This window comes from Poromitra crassiceps (assembly GCF_964638095.1).
Source record: "Poromitra crassiceps genome assembly, contig: HAP1_SCAFFOLD_347, whole genome shotgun sequence".
Taxonomy (NCBI): Eukaryota; Metazoa; Chordata; class Actinopteri; order Beryciformes; family Melamphaidae; genus Poromitra; species Poromitra crassiceps.
Window position 1 is genome coordinate 135,379 of NW_028152057.1, and position 22,122 is coordinate 157,500.

A 22,122-nucleotide genomic window follows, 5' to 3' on the forward strand; every position below is an offset into this window, starting at 1 on the left:
GGAGGTCATCGGCGATGTCAGACATAACACCGATGATGTCATAGCTCCCTCGAACGTTGTGACATCATCAATGATGTGGGTCCCTATCGTTGCATCGGCGCTGTTTCTAGGCCGAGCGGCTGGCGCAGCTCAAATCAGTGGGCGTGGACCAGCGCACTTGATATCGTCGTGCTGGCGCTAGACGCAGCCTCAACCATTACAACCACGCCTTTTAAGCGTAAAATTATGCACCGTCATGCTCATTGGATAACTGCAATAAACGAATCGCACGCTTGTCTTTTTAGCTCCAATTCCAGTGATCCCGCAAAACCAGACGAAAGCCAAACGCTCTGCCCCCCCCCCCCCCTCCCTTCATCCAGTCTGTCTGTCTGCATTATAGGCTATTATTCCATATTATTATGCTTCTCAAACCAATCTAACTGCAGTTTCAATACTGCAAGCATGTAAATACGCTACACTATAGCAAGATCAAAGTGAAAATAATGTTCTAAACGCATCAGCTAGAAAAATATAGCCTATTAGATTGGTGAAAGTTTGTCCAGAAAGATATCGTTTTCTCTCCCCTGCTGCAGGTAGAATGATGCACATAAATATACCCTACATTATGTAAAGTCATTGCATAAATGTGTTTTTATTGTAAAACTAAATGTCAAGTAGGGCCAAGTTATTGGAGCGGACATCACAGTATAGCACATCACAGAAGCGCGTTCCGCTGTCACTTATCTAAATCACGTTAAACCCACAAGGGGTATATATAGGCTCAAGAGGACATATATGTTTCACATAGGGTGGTGTTTCATTTCGATGTTTTATTTGGTCCAATATTGAAATGTTCTACAATTGCAGGTTGTCTTACCATTACACATTATTTTAGATCTACCTTTTATATCTATTTCGGCTCATTTGGTTGCTATTTAGTAGCGAAATGGAGGACCCAATTGCATGCTGGGAGTGGACATTCACAGGCAGTAAACTTACAGCTGCTATTTCCTATGGGAAGCTGGGTGCTGCAGCTGCTGCTATGTGTTGCGTCTGTTTGAGCGAGGGAGTCAGAGAGAGAGAGAGAAGGGTGACTCAGAGGCAGAAGAGCACTGGCGCACTGAATAGGCCTGGTTTCAGAGAGAGACAGAGAAGGGTGACAGGGGAGAGAGGCACAAGTGCACTGGCGCACTGAATAGGCCTGGTTTTCAAAGGCGCAAAGCCCTAAATTTACGGCAGGTGCGAAGATAGCAGTACGCCGGTATTTAAGGCCGACACGCCCACTTTGGCCCATTCTGGGACTGCGCCACGCCCATTCGGCCTAAAGCGCATTTGGCAGCGTAAAGCCATATTGATATCGTCCCAAAACAGGCGCAAGGCACGTTTTTTTGCGTTTAAGGCCCGTTTTAGCGCCGAAGGCTTGTGGGAGAATAGGGCCCGTGATGTCATACACCAAATGTTGGGATATATACAAGCTTCTTCCTTCCTCTCTATCCCTAATAATGTCAACCATTAGCACAACCAAATCCGGACCCGAGCTGAGTCCTGGCAATCTTACAACCAGCCAGGCCCTGATGACCGACTGCCTTACACCCAGCCAGGACACCAGTGGAATTTCAACCGCGTCCCAGGACCGACATGTCGGTCTCTATCTCCATCCCCGTGATTCTGATCTATCACAGCCCGTGAGCCGTCATCTAAGATCCAGCACACTTCACGAGGCAAGCCCAAAGGCTTCGCCCCCAGCAAGCACACAAGCTTCGCTACAAGTTGATTGCGATTCTGACCGATCACTCTTGGTCACTGGCTGCCTTACACCCAGCCAGGCCAGGCCACTTCACGCATCACCCGAGGCAAGCCCACAAGCTTCGCTACAATATCGCTGTAGGATTTCTTTAAAAAAAATTACGCACTGCACTCAGTCAGGTCCCCCTAAGCGCACTCCCCAAGTTTGAAATCGATCCAAACGGTTCTGGAGATAGGGGAAGGACAGACATACATACATCCTCGCCCGCAGCTCGAGTGCTGCGTGGCCTCGCCTGCCATATTGGCACGTGTGTTGCTCACAAAATGTCATTGCCCTTAAGTTTACATGTGTGCGGAGGTGTGTGCCGCCCTTAAGTTTAATCACTGATGTCATAAGATGATTTGTCTCTTATGACATCACTGATGATGTCACAATGCATGACATCGTCAGTGATGTCAGCAGTGGGACATAAATGTCCCGGAGTCATTACGCCAAAGAATCAGTTGCCATGCTGCCATGCCATAGAATTAGTTGCCATGCCATTTGTGAATAAAGCTTGCTCGTTAAACGTTACCCTCTGGTCTCTCATGATTGAAATGTTGGTCTCAACCTAGTTTCAAGATGAGAACCAGTCATGTGACCTCATATCACAATAGGCATCAGCGCTCAGCATAAGTCAAGTGTAATCCAAGTGTGACGTCCGTTATGACGTGTGTCTCCTGACTCATCACCCCATCCTCAATAGCTCAATAGCCAATCAGCCCGTCAATATGTCAATATGACGTTAATGACGTCACTGCCGAGGCTATGACGTGGCAGTACATATTAGGGGTGTCACGGTACACAAAAGTCACGGTACGGTACGTACCTCGGTTTTGGGGTCACGGTTCGGTACGAATACGGTTCGGTACGAAAATGGGGGGAAAAAGCAACAAATCCCAAATTCTGTTTTTTTCCCTTTGACTTTTTCTGAATTCTGCTTTTTACGCTAATTTTACCATCAGAAATAGTGTCTAATAAGTGGGAACTGGGAATTAATAAATGTTTTACTCTAGAGCAGTGATTTTCAAAGTGTGGGGTGCGCCTCCCTCTCAGATGTCTGTATTCCAGCTGTTTGACAGGGCAAATGCATTTCCCCCCACTTTAAATCTTTATTGTACACAAGTTTGTAAACAGAGCGCATGTGTGGAATAGCCTAATACGCCCACCAACCCCTCCCCCTGTTGTATTTGTTTTATGTAGCATTTGCTATTGATGTGTTTGATTTAAGCACTAATTTGGAATCCTATCTAAAAGCGGCCACTAGGCGGCAGTATTTATTTAGTCAACGTCAAAATACCTACATGTTCAGTAGAAGAAGAATAAAACGGCAGAAGAAGAACGACGTTAAGATTGACAGCAAGCCTGTTACTAGCCTGTTAGCTAGCCTGTTAGCCTACTAGCCTTTTGTTTACCATAATGATTACGTTCGGTCATCTAATGGATTATTGGAACATGACAAGGAGTCATCCCCTCTTCCTCACCGCATCTTGCTTGTCATCTCACGCGATGTAAGTTGCTTGTTTACAAGTTAACACTAACTTTGTCAGTCTTATGTAACGTTTAGTCGCTTCTTCTGTGGCGTTTAATTCAATTCAATTCAATGGTGTTCAAACAGCGTTTAGGTGCTTCTGGATTTGACGTATTCGTCGTGTCGTTTCATGTACCGTGAAACGACGTACCGTGATGCCCGTACCGTGAACTCACGGGACGAATACATGTACCGTGACACCCCTAGTACATATAGCGATGGTTATCGTGTCATCATCCTCTTTCCTTGATCCTTCACCTCAGTGGTTGCTGTACCTGGGCTGATCGTATCCCATCCTCTGAAGCTGCGTTTCGCCCCACCCACCTCCCCAGTCCACCACCAACGTCTTGACTCCTGAAGAATTCTCTACGGGGGGGATTCTCTATCCTAGTCTGAGCAGATGCCCTCCTCTCTCACCACAAGAAGAGGGCATCTTACCATTGCCCACTTGCGCTAAATCTGATGACATCACTGATGATGTCATAAGATAATTTATGACATCACCGATGACCTCACAATGGCTCTTATGAGATCACTGATTATGTCACAATGCCTCTTATGACATCACTGATGATGTCACAATGCCTATGACATCACTTCCGGGACAATTTATTTTAACTGAGAACATTGCCAACTTGCTCCCTTTTATAATAGATTACTAGGGTATTGGCGGCCCCTTTGGGGGCGAAACCCTCGCCCACAGCTCATGAATGACATCACTGTCACTGATGTCACAATGCCTATGACATCACTGATGACATCATCAGTGCCTATGACATCATCAGTGATGTCATAAGATGATTTTGGTGAATAAAACCAACTCAAGCTGGGAATCGTGGTCTGTGGTGCTTTAAACGCAACGCAGTGACAAGATCACACCTGTTACACATGCACACCTCTCCACTGTCCTGACAGTTATTACTTTTTAGTTGCATGTTTTTTCATCAAGGCAATGTGGAGATAATATTGCCTCATAATAAGCGTGAACAAATGCAGATAGATGGAGCGTGCATGTTGTCTGTGTTAAATCAGATAGATGGAGCGTGCATGTTGTCTGCATGTTGTCTGTGCAGATAGATGGAGCGTGCATGTTGTCTGCATGTTGTCTGTGCAGATAGATGGAGCGTGCATGTTGTGGATGTTGTCTGTCAATAACGAAAGCCTCATTACCACGAATGACATGCATGCCTGTTGAATGCCGACCAATTAAATATTCTTGCTGCAAAGTTGGGTTCTCATTGATAACACTGGAATAAAGATTGACTATAGAGGCTATAAAGAATAGACTATAGAGCAGTGATACTCAACTGGTGGGCCCGCGATGGAATTGAAAAAAAAAAAAAAAAAAAATTACAGTGCACCCGGACGCAACATGCAAGATACCCGCTGAATAAGTGTCCAAATGTTCATGTCATTCTGGCCAATACTCCACTTCTGTTATAGCATTTCAGTCTGGAATATGGAATATCTTTCAATAATCTATGATTTAGCTGCTAAATTGTCAAATACCGCCGTCTGCTCGCTACCCAGGCACTTAACCTAACTAACTATCCGGTTTGCACAACATTGTCAGACTAAACTCCGGCTGACACCCCAAAAACCGCTACAGAAAAATGTATATTGATTGTTTATTAACTGGCCCCTGGCCTTCTATCATTTCACAAAAGTGGCCCCCGGGCAAAGCAAGTTGAGTATCCCTGCTATAGAGAAATAAATTCAATAGATTCAAAACGTTTATTTAGGAAACCATTTTTTTTTTTTATAGATTTTCTTTAAGTGGCCAGTAAGTAGTAGGCATCCTGAAATCTGTGGGACCATTGGATTAGCACTCTTGGTTGTTCACTGTGATATTGGAGCAGTGCCTCTTGTGATTGTAAAGTCAGTCCCTCTGGCTGGTTCACAGATGGTCCTGCAGACTGGCTTCTTGCTATTCTATATGGCCGGAATTCTGGAATGTTAGCGGCCGCATTGGCCGTCTGAAAGAAAGTCTAGCAGAATCTAGTCGCAATCGCGATGTCAGCACGTGCGATTACATAACCGCAAAAGGGTGCGATTATTTAAAAAAAAAAAGTGTGTGTGTGTGTGTGCCTCCATCTAACTAACGTTACACGTGACGCAGCAAATAAACAAACACACGTTTCTCTGCCATCACACGACATCAACACTAGCGGGAGACTTCTCCCATGCACTCCCGCAAATAAGTAATGTTATGCGCAGCAAGGTTCACAAACATATAACATTTTACCAAGAGGGAGAGAGAGAACATCCATGATCACTTACAGCTAACTAAGCTAATAACTAGCCGTTCAGAAAAGCATGTAAACAGCCGTGTGATTAGTGAGAAAGTCGGTAAAATAAGGAGAGAGCTGCAGGTGCTTATGCAGAACTAGTGCACGATTAAGTGCACTGTGGGTAATGATCCGCTGTGATGAAGAATATAGAGAGATTAACCAGGTTGATAGCAGAGAAAACACTGTTGCAGCTGCCTGCAGCAGCACCTCCAGGCTTCTAACACTAACTAGTCTGTCACATGAGGCCTTCATGATCCCTCGATAAAGTCTGCAGATGCACGTTACCTCGCCTCTCAAAAAAAAAGAAGTCATGTGAGTGTGGCGTTTAAGGCCATCTGTCACTACAAAAGGAATAAACGGGGTGTATCATTGTATTACTGGACAGAGTAACTAACTTTGCAGTCTGAGCCATCTTACTATGTGCTGTAACACAGTGCTGCAGTTTCTATTTTTCTGGTGTTTCTTTTTTCCATGTTTGGGATAAGAAAATGTCTCAAACATAGACAGATATCACAGGATGTTGTGAAGAGTAGACTACATGGCTATACGAGGGACCAGCGTGACGTCACTCGACACCCAGAAATGCGGAACCCCGCGGCAGTTAATATAGTATGAGTTGTGTCAAACAAACATTAATATCTCAAAAACTATACATGACATCACTTATATTTTGACATTCTGAGTGAGAGCAGAAGTAGCTCAAGAGTTTGATGTATAATATATACATGTCGTGTTAAAGTTGTGTGAACTGTCACAGTTTTTAAAATGTAAACAGAGTTAACTGGCTAGAGTCAGACACTCAAGCCACGCGCCACTTGTGCTCCATAGTGTTCCATTGCCGTTGCCACCCAGTGACACGGTTTGTTTACCAAAATGCTGCTCGGCTGATCCCTTGTATATAATTTGTAAAGATTTGATTATATAAACATTTATCCTGGATTCTGTTCTTAAAATGTTTTATTTTTTTGAAAGATCATTTTATTTCAAATTGTTTTATTTATTTAGTTTTAATATATTTTATGTGTTAATATATTTCAAGTATTTTACATTTTATACGTGAAACAGTGGTATTTTTGTCCATGGTTATCATACCGTCAAAAACTCATACCGGCACATCCTTAGCAAATCGCAATATCGTCCACAATAATTGCAAATCGCACCTTTCCCTCAAATCGTGCAGCACTCGCAGAATCCCTGGTCATCTGCTGCCATTGTTTTACACAGGAAGCGACTTCTTCATTGTTGGTTCCTACTTTAGCAGTGATTTTCATTCAGTGTCTCTGCACGTGTGATATTGCAGCAGACGTTTGCGTTGCGTCACACATTCTTGCTCTGCACATTTTGCTACGCAAGGATGCGAGACACGTCCCTGCGTTGCTCTTTGCATTCCTTGCATGGAGCTTGTTAGGGCCCTAAAGGCGTAGGTGTGAAAACATACTAACATGCACGCACACACACACAGACAGACAGACAGGCAGACAGACAGACATTCAGAGAGACAGACAGACAGACAGACAGGCAGGCAGGCAGGCAGGCAGGCAGGCAGACAGACAGACAGGCAGACAGACAGACAGACAGACAGACAGACATTCAGAGAGACAGGCAGACAGACAGACAGACAGACAGACAGGCAGACAGGCAGACAGACAGACAGACGGACAGACAGACAGACAGACGGACGTACTCCTCGGTGATCTCGTCAGGCAGGACGTCTCCTCTGAAGTGTCCTTTAAACAGCTCAGCCAGACAGGAAGCTAGAGTGGACATCTGCTCCGGGTCAAAGTCCTCCTGGAACACACAGGAACACACAGGAACACAGGAGAACCCAGTTAGTCTCTCATAGCCAGACCTATCTCCACACTCGGTGCCAGCGCTGGAGAAAGGTCTGGATGAACACATTATCACAGACCGTTTCACTGGAAATCTGTTGCTAGGGAACAGTTTGGACTCCAAGTTCATTTCCTGTCAGTTATTGTAAATACAGCAAAGGGAAGTAAGGCTGGGGCCAATTTAGAATGTTATCAAGTTGAAACGGTCTATTCACCTTATGTTCAGACGCGGCAGTGGGCCAAATTCTTCCAGGTTGTGTTTAACACTTCCGGTGGTCACGGAGCGAAATACAAAAGAACTCAGACCTCAGCTGCGGTCTGAGTGATACAAAGCAATTCGAAGAGGAAAAAGATGAGATCAACAAAAAGAAAACAACGAAATGGGCAGTTAACAGCAACACACTGAGAGACGTCCTTGTACAAAACATACCTGGACTCCAACATAGAAAGCTTCAGATGGTTTTGAGTCTCCTCCGAGCGCAGCGCGAGCCACTTACGTCTTATAAGACCCGCAGACGTTAACGTATTTCCCTTGAATGCGAGAATTAACGAGCCAGTTACATGGTGTTGCATTCTTAGACATTGCCGTTTGCCGTATGTTACATACAATTGGCTAAATTATTAGTTAATTCAGAGTTAGATGATATTGGAGCAGCCGGCGTTTTTTTTTTTTTTTTTTTTTAGCCGGAAGTCGTGACACAACCACACAACCGGGTCAAATGGGCGTGGCTACATAAGGTGAATAGGGGACAAACATTATTTAAACCAATCACCATCGTCCTGGGCGCAGAAGTAATGCTAACGAACCGTTTGATCGAATGATGATTCTCTGCAGAGCAAACTCAGGCTAACATGTACCCACAATCTACTGCTGTGGCAGGGCAGGTAGAAGCAGCGGCTCCTAAGCCTGACCACAGACATATAAACTTCAACTCACCTCCAGGATCAGATCCACGATCTCCTGCATCACCTCACACTGATTCTCTGTATCACTGAGGACACAAGGGGAGGAGATACGGAGATGAGACCAGGAGAGGAGAGAGGAGACAAGGAGAGGAGATACAGAGAGGAGACACAGAGAGCAGAACAGGAGAGGAGATAGGATAGGAGACCAGGAGAGGAGACAGGGAGAGGAGACCAGGAGAGGAGAGAGGAGACAAGGAGAGGAGATACAGAGAGGAGACACAGAGAGCAGAACAGGAGAGGAGAGAGGATAGGAGACCAGGAGAGGAGACAGGGAGAGGAGACCAGGAGAGGAGAGAGGAGACAAGGAGAGGAGATACAGAGAGGAGACACAGAGAGCAGAACAGGAGAGGAGAGAGGATAGGAGACCAGGAGAGGAGACAGGGAGAGGAGACAGGGAGAGGAGACCAGGAGAGGAGAGAGGAGACCAGGAGAGGGAAGGAGACAAGAAGAGGAGAGAGGAGACAAGGAGAGGAGAGAGGAGACAAGGAGAGGAGACAAGGAGAGGAGAGAGGAGACAAGGAGAGGAGACAAGGAGAGGAGAGAGGAGACAAGGAGAGGAGAGAGGAGACAAGGAGAGGAGATACAGAGAGGAGACACAGAGAGCAGAACAGGAGAGGAGAGAGGATAGGAGACCAGGAGAGGAGACGGGGAGAGGAGAGGAGAGGAGGAAAGGAAGGGAGAGTTTAATCTTTAAAAACTTAAAGTTTAAACTTTATATACATCACTTTCACACAAACAGCAATAAGGCCACATTCAGATACAATCTGTGGAGACGTGTTGTAGTCCGACTGTAGTATTGTAGTCCGACTGTAGTATTGTAGTCCGACTGTAGTATTGTAGTCCGACTGTAGTACGTCGGGGGTGGGTGGGTCTCACTTCACCCCCCCTTTCTGCCTTCTCCCCTTCAAAACAAGCATGTGTGCTGAATCAGCACTGCTGATATCTGCTATTTCATGTTGATCACTTTCACTGGTGTGGAGCGTGTTGAAACATGCTGAGGCAGGCAGGCTTTCATTGACAAACAGATAGAAAGATAGACAGTCGCAATTTTTTTAGAGAGAGAAGAGACGAGTGAAACAGAGCAGTGCTCTCTGTGTGTGTGTGTGTGTGTGTGTGTGTGTGTGTGTGTGTGTGTGTGGCGTCTAGTAGTAGTGACCAAGTGAAAAGTAGATTCACAACACATAATACGCATACTGCACACACACACACACACAAGTGCATTCACAGGCGTCAACGCCTTTTTGCGTAGTTTTAAATGACAAATTGTACCAGTGTACTTTGATGCCAACATGCGTGCAGGGTGGCAGGTCTGCATTCTACTTTTGCTATCAGCAATATGGCAAATAGGTGAATCTCCAAAAATGTTGGCGTATCCCTTTAACTCCTGAGGAGTAGGCTTGGGCCCTTGGGTCTGTCTGTTTTGAACCAGTAGCCTTATGGTGTTATTTAACCTTTCTGATGCTATTGCATCGTTAAATCTGCCAATTTTATTTCATGGGGAAAAAACATTTGTATCTGTATAATGTATTTGTATAAGTGGTCCTTGGGACATTTGGTTTGGTACATAGTGGTCCTTGGTCTGAAAAGTTAGTCCAGCAATGAGTTGGTGCCACTTTTAGCGCTTTCAGACAGACACGGTTCTGGTTCTGGCTCCGGCTCCGTTCTGGAGTCTCAGAACCTTGGTGCTTTCTGGCGAACCAGCCCGTGTTCACACCAGTTTAAGCGGAACCAAAGTGGGAGGACATTATTCGGTAGTCCTTCTTCAGTTTCTTTTTTAAGTTTATTAATTATTTGGTCTGGCGTTCGAGTAAACCCAGCCTTGGCCCTCTCTTCTGCAAGTTCGGCATATGACTTGCTCTTTCTTGTACTGCTTTCTAGCTTTTCTTGAGATTCGGTAGATGCCCAAATCGCCACTAAACATTTGGTTTCCTCAACAGAACACTGCAAATTATTTTTCTCTGTGTTGTCACTGCCTTCTTCTCCTTCCTGCTCGTTTTCACAGCCTAGAATGAGACACGCCCACTGATGATGTCACGGTTCCCAAGGAAAACCAACTATTTTTTGGTTCCGCTGAGAACCAACTTTTCAGGTTCCGAACCAATTATTTTTTCGGTCTGAACGCGCCGGCCAGTTCAGATTATGGTTCTGGAACCGGAACCGGCACGGAGCCCTGCCGGTGTGAAAGCCCTATCTGTAACCAACTCAAAGAACTGGCCCTGGAACTGCCTTGGTGAAAAAGGTACATGTAAAGATAAATAAGTTATCATTTCATTTAACAGAGCAGAGGTCACTGTGTTCCAACATACAGTCGGTTCCTATTAGTGGGGCTCAAAACAGCACCTATAGGTCGCTTCCGGAAAGAAGCGCCAAAATTGGCACAAATACTCCTTGTGGACTGTTATTTTGATAAAAGTAACTGGCCACGCAGAAATTTTATTTTTTTCCAAGATGGCCGCCATTTCCAGCCTGAAAACACTATTTTGGGGGCAACTTTGGGTAGAATTTTCCAATATGAATGATCTTGTTATCAAACCATACATTTATGACCACAGAGAAGCCAGATTTATTCCATGAAAATTTCAAAATGGCTGCCATTTTAAAGATGGCTGCCATTTCAGCAATTTTTACCATAGGATTTCACTGTGCAGGGCGATTTTGATGATTCTGGTGTCAAATGACAAGTTTTTAACTATGGAAATTTAAAAATTATACATCAGAAATCATTTGGAGATATCTCCTTTTACCATTTACTCTGCATATCTTTTCAAAGTAATGTGAAAATATGCATAAACAACAGTATTTTAGCACAACTTTTATTAGAAATGTATAGGAAATTGACATTTTATTTTCACAGGGAGTGATTATTTGGTTACAATTGAATATGCATAAGCTATAAATAAATAAATAAATAAATAAATAAATAAATAAATAAATAAATAAATAAACAAATAAATAAATAAATAAATAAATAAATAAATACATTAATCTATTAACTCATTGAGTGCCAATGACGACTATAGTCGTCAATTCAAATAGTAACGTTCAGTGCCAATGACGACTAAAGTCGTCAATTGCGTTTTTTGACGGTGGGACGTGGATTAAAGCCTGATCCATCTCCTGTGAAAGTATGGTGGATGTTGAATGTGTAAAAGCTATTTTACGGACCCATTAGTTGGCGACAGTGCTCTCCAGATTACAGAAAGGCGAGGAAAAAACAGAGAAGAAGTCATGGGGAAACGGAAATCGCATCCGTATGCATCGATATGCATGAAGCATAATGTTAGCTGTGCCTGCAGCAGCCAATCTGCTGCCACAATTGAGCCCCTCCGTGTCCGCTGCGATAGCCCATCCGCATGATTAGTTGTGGAGTTGTTATTATTCTCAACTGGAAGCATGGGAGCCGGTGACAAATACACGCGGAACGCTGTAAAAAAGCTGGATGTAGCGCACTTTTCAGTACAGAGCAAACGCAGCAGAGAGCCACCAGAGACACTCGCACGGAGGTGGGGTTTGCAGTTGAGCGGGGTGGGGCACGCAGGGCAGCATACAACACTGACCCAGACAGACCCAGACAGCAGGACAGGATTGGCAAACGCAAGCTAGAATATCTGATGCCCACCAGCAGTAAATCAAGACCAGCAAGAAGCTGCAACCAGCAGCGCACGCAGGGGCCAGCGCTGCTGGTTGCAGCTAAAAAATATTATTTTGCCAAACAAAATTCCTTTGTTTTCACTGTTTTATTGAAGGAAATTATTTTTGAGGTGTGACTACATCAGAAAATATTAGCTTCAGAGTCAGTCATGTGCTTGAAATGCTTCATTTCACAAAAGGCTAATTATCTCAGCTTCTAATTTGAAACGTCTCTTTTTGCTGAAATCAACCTATCTTCTCCGGCTCATAACTAAAGAACGGAAAATGATATCAATAAACCTTTTTTTGCTGATGATAGAAGAGAGTCTCATCGTTCTTTGGGCGTGTTCGGTGTTTACATAATATCACACAATATTCTGTGGGCCTCGAGAAATCACTGAAAATGCTCTGAAACTGGCACTGGGAGCATCCGTTTTCCAAAAGTGGCTGGCACTCAATGAGTTAATTAATAAAGTACATTTGATCTAATAATTACCACTTTTATAAATGGACACCTTGCTGTAAAGTAATTACATACATTTTTGCTAAAACAATAAATAGCTTTGAAAGAATGAGAGTCAAGGTGGGGAGAGGAAATCAATGATGGGGGGGGGGTCATCTCCTGAGTGTCCTGCAGGTGGTGCAGGCTGGCGCTGGAGTAGTCCTTGACACTACAGCTGCTAGGCAGGCTGACCCCTGAGTTGCTCATGTTGCTGGTGCTCCGCTCCAAGTAGCCCAGCTAAAATACTGTTGTTTATGCATATTTTCACATTACTTTGAAAATATATGCAGAGTAAATGGCAAAAGGAGATATACAAATGATTTCTGATGTATAATTTTTAAATTTCCATAGTTAAAAACCTGTCATTTGACACCAGAATCATCAAAATCGCCCTGGACAGTGAAATCCTATGGTAAAAATAGTTGAAATGGCAGCCATCTTTGAAATGGCAGCCATTTTGAAATTAACATGGAACAAATCTGGCTTCTCTGTGGTCATAAATGTATGGTTTGATAACAAGATAATTCGTATTGGACAATTCTACCCAAAGTTGCCCCCAAAATAGTGTTTTTGGGGCGGGAAATGGCGGCCATCTTGGAAAGATCGAGATTTCTGCGTGGCCAGTTACTTTTATCAAAATAACAATCCACAAGGAGTATTTGTGCAAATTTTGGCGCTTCTTTCCGGAAGCGACCTATTTTACATTGAAAGTGCATTTTTTGAGCCCCACTATATTGGGAAGATGAATATAATACTTTGATACCTTGGAAACAATTTTTCAGATCAATTTATAAAACAACAATTGATTCCTATTCCAGAATCTTTCAATTGAAGTTATTTTACAAAATTAGCGCTACCAAAAAACAACTTAACCGATTTAATATTGAACAATCGTCACTATGCAGATTCTGTAATGAGGAAGAGGAAGCTTGTGGACTGAAATTCAGAACTTTTTAGGTCGCTTGGGATTTGTTTTGAATTGACACCCTTAAACATTGTGTTGGGTGTTCTGCATGAGCACTGCCTCTAGGTCAGTGATTCCCAACCTGTGGGCCGCGGCCCCCTGGTGGGCCGCGAAGGTATTGCAAGTGGGCCGCCAAATCATTTCCAAAAAAGTATGATTTCTGAAAAAAAAATTTTTTTTTTTTTTTTTCAATTTTTTTTGAAAGATTTTGAAAAATCATACTTGAAAAAGTATGATTTTTGTTTCTTTGATGTTATTGCTTTTGCTTGAATTGAAGTTTCATCTTTACATCATCTTTATATTGGGTTTGTGTTTATTTGTAACCCTATCGATTTAATGGGCTTTCTTCTGATATTTGGATTTTGTTTGGATCTGATATTGGATGTCAAATTGTTATGAGAATGCATTTTTCCATTGTTGAAGGATACCGTTATTTATTAATCATTTGTTAATTAGCCTGTTACAGACAGCCCCTTGCTTGTCATTTCTGACATCTGTGTGGTGCTGATGGACAGCTCCTTGAATGATTGGTGTGTGTGTGTGTGTGTGTGTGTGTGTGTGTGTGTGTGTGTCTGTGTGTGTGTGTGTGCGTGTGTGTGTGTGTGTGTGTATGTGTGTGTGTGTGTGGACAGCTCCTTGAAAACTGTAATACTGAAGGTGTTGCAACATGTTACAGGTGCTGTGTTAGTGACTGTGGAGCTTCCCACATGTTTCTCCTGTATTCAGTTCAGTCCTTTATGTTCAATTTTCAATAAAAAAGTGCTCTGAGAACGCATTATATGGCCTTTGTATTTATGGGGTCGGAGGTGGGCCGCGAACATTTTTGAGACATAAAAGTGGGCCCTGAGTTGGAAAAGGTTGGGAACCACTGCTCTAGGTGCTAAACACAATTATTATATTGGGAAAAACTTTCATTTTTAGAGCTCAAATTCAAACATAGTGTGGCACCAGCTGAGGAGCTGGTGGAGGACAGTGTGACCCACCTGGCCTTCTGCAGCTGCAGCACCTTCTCCTTCATGGTGTCGTCCAGTTGGTCCAGGAAGGGCGTGATGTCAGCAGGCTCCTCTATAATGGCCTCTTTGATTGGGTGGAACCTGAACTCACGCTTCTTTCCTGCACAGTGATTGGTCGAACACAAAGTCAGACCAATAATTAACACAAACAGTTTCTACTGAACTGGAAAATCTCAATACTGCAACTGTTATTATGGCGTTTTATTATGGCTTTAGCTTCAGATCAGACTGGTTGGACTGGGCATTTCCTCACCTTTGTTGTTGACTTCCTCTTCGTCGTCGCTGAAGGCGGCCTCTGTGCTGTCATAGCAACCCTCTTCCTTGTCTAGAACATGGTTGTCCATCTCCAAAGCAGTAGACTCCTCCATTTTGACTGTGGAACACACACACACACACACACACACACACACACACACACACGTGCATAAGCTGGTTGTGAGAGGCCTTCAGGTGGCTGGTGAGAAGGGCCTAGCAGTTAGCAAGGTATTGTTCAATATCTGCTATTATTACAGCAGGATACTGACCATTATCTTGTATTACAGTATAACTGTATTTGTCTTGTCATCATCCTGTGTGGTGTTGTCTTTTTGTGTGTGCATTAATGTGCTCGCCAATTAGTCACTCATGTAACTGACTGACTCCCAACATCTGACTGCATTATTAGTGTTTATGTCCTTTGTACTTTGTATCCATGTGGACATAAATAAATCATTTAAATTTAAACGTGTGTGTGTGTGTGTGTGTATGTGTGTGTGTGTGTGTGTGCTGGAGTGAGAAGGGGTTTGTTTAGTAGTTTCCATCAAATACATATACATAGATGGTCATTTTGCATCACTTGATCTACTGAAGAGGAAGTTTGAGTTGCCTGGCACGAACTGGCTCAGATTCCTGCAAATCAGAAAGTATGTGCGATCCAGGATTCTGACCTTTGAAGAGCTCCCAAATGAACATGCTTTTTTCAATGTATTGCTGAGCCCAGCTCCTCACTCCAAGCATCTCATTTCTAGATTTGTATGTCTGTTTGATAACTGCATCATGGCCTCTACTGAGAGGATTAGAGAAGCATGGCAGGGGGAACTTGGTATTGAGTTAGCTGACATTATATGGGACAGGAGTCTGTCTGTGATACAACTCTGCTCAGTTAATAGCAGCCAACTGATCCAATTTAAAGTCAGTCACCGTCTTCACTATTCTAAGCATAAATTGCATAAGATTTACCCGTCTGTCTCACCACTGTGTGACAGGTGTCAGGTGTCAGAGGGCACTCTGTCTCATGCCTTCTGGTTCTGCCCTTCACTGACCGGATTCGAAAGATATTTGACTGGTACTCCGATTTGAGGCTAGTCTCAACCGATTTTTTGTCAAAATAATTGTCAAGTGTGTGGTGTCAATAAGATTATTGCAATGCTCCCGATTGAATCGGAGCCTGCCCGATCTCAAATCGGGCATATCAAACATGTTTGATATTTACGATGGCTGTCTCCCGACGGAACCCGCAATAGCCAATGAGAGCGCAGACCGAGACGCGTCGACGCATCATACCCGGATGTTAATGCAGCGCTCACAACAAACGAGTTGTGGCAACAGCAGTGCCATGTAGCTCCTCTCTCCCCAGCATCCTCACAGCTTAAAACAGGGTGGACAGCGGCGGATGGCTCTCCAAACCTGTGCCGAGCGGAGCGGTTTGTTTGCTTCAAGGGAGCGGATATGCTGTAATATGAGCTCTCAGACAGGACGTTATTTTAGCTCATTTTACGAGGGTGTCCGCCTGCTTGAAGTGGACCCCGCCGCTCTGTGCATGTTTTGAGAGCCATCTGCTGTTGTCTGTGGGAAAAAATTGCGGTTTTGTGGGATATAAACAGCCTAACAGTCTAGTTGCTGGAATCGCTGTGAGTCGGTACTTCAAACGGCTGGTGTGTGGTCTTGCAGTCTGGCCGAATCGTCTAGTGTGTGCGTTCAGGCGATTTGAATGTTAAAATCTGATGAAATTGTCCTTATGTCTGTGGTCTCTCATGTTTTTAAAATCGGTTAAGATTTGAAAATCCTCTAGTGTGTAGGCAGCATTAGGTTCCTGAGGACCAAATCACTTAAAGTGTAACTAACCCCCAAAACACTTTTTTTCAGCTTTTAACCAATATATATGACTTTGGGGGTGATGTGTGAAGAATTCTGGTCAGAATTTCCACATTTGAAACCAAACTGTTGCCATTTTACCATTTGTATCATTTTTCAGCAGCATAACTGGCATAAGCGCCCTCTAAGGGTCGAACACTGCTTTTTTTTTTTCTCTCAAATGAATGGGAGATTAGGGGCACACTGACGTCACAGTGCCCCCAAAGACTATGGGATTTCAAGATAATTACTCCCCTACCCCCCCTGTACCCTTTCGGCTCCTCAGAACTCCAAGCCTATTCTTATTGAAGTTTGCTCTTAAAATACTGAACCAAACGTCGTCAAAGTTGGCACATGTCTTAATTATAGTTAGTTTCCCGCTGAATGTGTCACTACTTTATTAACTCATTAAGTGCCATAGACGACCTAACTCGTCTTACATAATCCAGCGCTTGAGTGCCAAGGACGAGCTAACTCGTCTTACATAAACATTTATTTTTTTTGACGGTGGGACATCAATCAACCCCTTTTACATCTTCGAGATAACTATTGGAGCAAGACAATGTGTGTAATCTATTTTACCGACCACTAAGTGGCGACAGAGACAGATAGAAGCCACAGCCACGGACCCGTGGACCAAAAGCAGCCTCCTCCTGCGGAAATGGCTTGGCGATTTTACAGTCAGAAGCCCGGAGACACACACACAGAACGGACAGAGATCCCCTCCGCCCCGGAGCAACGCGCAAACACACACACACACACACACACACACACACACACACACACACACACACACACACACCGCGGGAGCAAGCCATTCAAGGAAATGGCGAGGCGATTTGACAGTAATCCATTTCAGACTCGTCTTGCCCGAGAGCGGCCGCACGCAGACAGGCAGGCAGGCAGCAGCAGCAACGCGCTTCTGACACGCCCGCTGTTAGAGCCAGGAGGAAGGAGGAGAAGACACACGGAGGGAGGAGTTTGAATGAGAGGGGTGTTTCCTGTTGTTATGGAGGAAATTACTGTTCAAAACTATTGTTTAGAATGTCTGACGGTCTTACTGATGCCAAAAATGAATGGTTAAAGTGACTGTTTCACAAAAAGCCATTTATCTCTGAATAAATTTCCAGACGCTGAAACCATGCTGTACTCAACGGCTAATATCTACATAACTACTAACTCTGCAAACTAACTCTTTTAGACAGAGAAAGCACACATTCTATTAGTTATTTTTAGATGATTGGTGTTCATGAATTCTTAACAGAAAAGAATCCTCGGCTGTTCTAAAATGAGCCAGAATCGTCAAAAACACCCCTGGCACAACTTACCTACAGGAATGAAAACATGGCTGGCATTCAATGTGTTAACTCATTGAATGCCATGGACGGACATGTTCGTCATTTCAAATAGTAACGTAGAGTGCCAAGGACGGACATGTTCGTCAATTGCGTTTTTTGACGGTGGGGCGTCGATCAAAGCCTTCTGCCTCTCCTGTACAAATATTATAGCTATTGGAGGTCTATAACCTATTTTACAGAACCCTTAGGTGGCGACAGTGCTCTCCACATAACAGAAAGGCAAGGAAAAAACAAAGAAGAAGTCGTTATGGAAACGGAAATCGCATCGCATCCGTATGCATCGATATGCTGAAGCACGTTACTGCAGCTGTGCCTGCAGCAGCCAATCTGCTCCCACAATTGAGCCGCTCCGTGTCGGTTGCGACAGCACGACAGCACATCCACACCGTGGAGTTGTTATTCTCAACTGGAAGCATCGTTGCCGGTGACAAACACACGCGGAACGCTGTAAAAAAGCTGGATGTCGCGGGTGGCACAGCAAACTCAGCAGAGAGCCACCACAGACAGGAGGAGGAGTGTGCAGTTGAGGCGAGGCGGGGCGGGGCGGGGGGGGGGGGGCACGCAGAGCAGCACTAGGGCTGCACGATATTGGAAAAAACTGACATTGCGATATTCCCCGCCCATGCGATATATATTGCGATATGAAAAAATACAGATTTTCACCAGATTAGCTCTATTTGAAAAAAAAAATATTTCTAGAATGATTGGGATGATTTTGTAGAGGAGTCCATCTGATTTTGGAGGGGAAATTAGGTATTTTAATGTTTCTCAACCACTGGGCTGTGACCTACTGGTAGGCCTCAGAGCGTCATCTATCAGGGTGCATACACATTTTGACCAATGGATTTCCATGACTTACATACATGAAAAAGTGAGTTATGACATTCTACTTTAAAATGTCACTAGCCTATACTTCACTTAGTGTAATGCAGCCTTTAAAACCAGGGAAAGACAACATGTATGCTGTATCACCATATTACCATCCAACATCTAAGACCATATAGTCTCAAATCACAATACAATATGGATATAAATTTGATATATTATTTGCCCACCCCTAATATTGAGTGCCAGAATCTACCTCCCAATGATGCTATTTGCAGAAAAACATTAGATTTAATTGATTATAATCACTGCTTTCAACTTCTTTCGTTCTTCTAACGTTTCAATAAATCAACAATGAAACACCGCTGCCACTTCACACATGGTTACTTCACACACTTGGTCTGACCCCCCTCCAGAAACTACCAAGTGGTACGCTCCGCATTTGGGGAGTTCCGGTTTTTGAGCGCACGCAGGGCAGTACAGAGAGACGAGGATTCACATGCAGCCGACCGGTGACAAACAATTCATTCGTGAAAAGTAATAAATATACATTTAATTGCCCAGCTATGTCTATTGTCTTTTTATTTTCACCGACATGTTTTGTGTAAATGAGTCGCTATGTATGATTACCTCTACCGTAACGTTACTGCTATCATCTGATGCATCATCAGACTGAGGGGGAGAGAGAGCTGCGGTGATACACGGACAACTTCTCAGTAATCCCTTTAGCCTTCGTGTCATAAGTTGCGGTCTTGCTTTTTGGTGTTTCAAGAGTAAATATCTCCACTCCACGGACATGTTGAGTTACAGCAGCCAGCCTGCTGTATACTACTGCGCTGCAAGCTGTGAACAGGTCCGCCTCCGCAATCACATCGTTTACAGACAGGCTACTGTCAGCAACGCAACATAAGCGAAAACAATTCAATTTTGCTCTCTGTGCATGTTTGTTGTGTTGAAGCTAAGCATTAAATGAGTGAGTACAGTAGCGGGGCGTCTCTCTCCTTTGAGAGAGCCTGCATTTCACTCAGTAGGCTACCCCTAAAGTGAGAGTTTATCAAGCAACATGACGAGTTAATTTGCTTTTGACATCGCACGTCCTGCGATGTGACTATCGCGCATGCGCACATCGCAATGTCGATGTGTAAACGATATATCGTGCAGCCCTAAGCAGCACGCAACACCCAGACAGACCCAGGCAGCAGGACAGGATTGACAAACGCAAGCCAGAATATCCGATGCCCACCAGCAGCAAGCTTCAGAGTCAGTGATGTGCTTGAAATGTTTAATTTCACAAAAGGCCAATTATCTCAGCTTCTAGAAAAAAATTGCTATTTTTGGATGAATCAAGCTATTTTCTCCGGCTCATAACTAAAGAACGGAAAATGGGATCAATATACTTTTTTTTGCAGATGATAGAATAGAGTCTCATCGTTCTTTGTGCGTGTTCAGTGTTTACATAGTAATATCACACAATATTCTGTGGGCCTCGAGAAATCACTGAAAACGCTCTGAAACTCTGGCACTGGGAGCGTCCGTTCTCCAAAAGTGGCTGGCACTCAATGAGTTAATATCTTACCTGGATAAGCTCGAATGATGATGTTTATATTATCAGTCTGAGTTGGAAGCAGCTGTCTCCAGCCCAGCCAGGCGGGAGCGGGCGGGAGAGAGTCCTACTGTAACCTCATGCACTAGCACCAAGCTCCGGGCGCGCGCGCAGCAGCAGCAGCAGCAGCAGCTCTGTGCTCTCAGAGCACAGAGAGCACAGTCTGACATTTCCGCGGCTATCAGTCCGACTTGGAAGCACTTTCTCTCGGCCAGTCTGCTCTCTCATGCACCCGCGGGGGCGCGCGGCAGCAGCACACAGCAGCAGTGAGAGGCGGGGGCTTTCAACAGTCTGACATTTCAGCAAACAAATCTCGTCGCAGTTTAGCGGACATGTAAAATATAACGCTATACTACGACGTGACAATGTGACAAAGCTTCTCTAAACATATCGGCTAATATAATATCATCACTGTGTACAAGCAACGCCAACTTTTCTGGAAATCAAGTCAGCAGAGCAGAGCGACTGGCTCTGTCTGTGTGTGTGTGCTGCTCGGGGGGATTCGCATGGGAACAGTGTGAGGAGGAGAAGAGCTCTGCGCTGCCTCCTGCACCCTGAGAGGAAAAATCAGAGGTGTTGTAACTTTCAACAAGAATCACGAAAAGCCCCAAAACGCAAATTAAAAACGGATTTCATTGCGCGGTTTATCTCTAGTTAGACGAGGGAATTACGTGGAGAAATCTCGCATTGTGTTACCCCAGAGCGAGAGGTTTGTCCTATTGTGGGTGTGCTGCTGTTAACGAGCCCATGTCACTTTGCTCTCGTAACGTAATTTGACACCCTGCCATAGAGATACATGCAGAAAAATAATTAAATTTCTAGTTCGCCACTGAATTACCAAATTGATATACGGTAACTTTCAACCATTTTCAGATTTTCTGTTTCCATACAGACCAACAGCGTTGGCTAGTTGTTGATATTTATAAAGATATTGCCCCTATCAAATAAATTATTTTTGAGGCAGTAGGCAAACTGTAATGGCGTCGATTTCCGAAAAAGAATCTTGACTTTAACACAGCCAAAGAGTCCAGTATAGACAAGAGCATATGTCATTTCTTGGTTTTTTCCATAGGTATTTTCAAATCACTGTTCTGATACATATCTAGGGGGTTAGTCCCCCTTTAACTATTTGGGACCTGTTTCTGGCCTACCATGACGAGATTAGCGACTTTTGCGGGCAGCCGGGCACGTAGGCACCTTGTGTGGCTGGTGGCACCAGGTTGTGATATTGGAGTGTCGATGTATACGGTATATGTTTTTTGTTTGTTTTGTATGTGTTTTTTTCCCTTTTCTTTTCCCGTATCTGAGTTTGTTTCTATTTGTTTGTTTGTTGATGTTCTGAAAATGACAAAATAAAATATTGGGGGGGAGGGGGGAATGTGTCTGTGTGTACCTTCAGTGGGCGGGGAGGGCGAGCTGCAGAACTCGGGGAATCTCTCTCTCAGCATGGAGCGAAGCTCTCTGTCCAATTTAGGATTATCAAACAACGGAGCCAGATGGCTAGAGAGAGAGAGAGAGAGAGAGAGAGAGAGAGAGAGAGAGAGAGAGAGAGAGGTAAATAAATGCATCACTCTTGTCTTTCAGAGTCCAAAAAGTATTTTTGTGTGTGGAACAGTGTGTGTGTGCATGTGTGTGTGTCTTACGCCAGCACTCTCTTCTCCATGATGAAGTTGAGGGAGTTGAAGACACCTTGACGCACCTGAGACTCCAAAGGAGGAAAGAAGTGAGGGATG

General features: G+C 44.1%; 1 protein-coding gene across 1 annotated transcript in view; it reads right to left on the bottom strand.

Annotated features, from left to right (window-relative positions):
• Window positions 1-22,122, bottom strand: part of LOC310771086 (integrator complex subunit 3) — an 80,074-nt gene that overhangs the window by 25,177 nt on the left and 32,775 nt on the right. Inside the window, exons 13-18 of the mRNA XM_083663759.1 lie at window positions 22,033-22,122; window positions 21,783-21,889; window positions 14,745-14,864; window positions 14,462-14,591; window positions 8,354-8,408; window positions 7,272-7,375 (exon numbers count right to left, since the gene is read on the bottom strand). The exon at window positions 22,033-22,122 is cut by the window's right edge and continues 2 nt beyond it. Of these exons, the coding sequence (XP_083519885.1) occupies window positions 7,272-7,375; window positions 8,354-8,408; window positions 14,462-14,591; window positions 14,745-14,864; window positions 21,783-21,889; window positions 22,033-22,122 (606 nt within the window). The remainder of the gene's footprint in view (window positions 1-7,271; window positions 7,376-8,353; window positions 8,409-14,461; window positions 14,592-14,744; window positions 14,865-21,782; window positions 21,890-22,032) is intronic.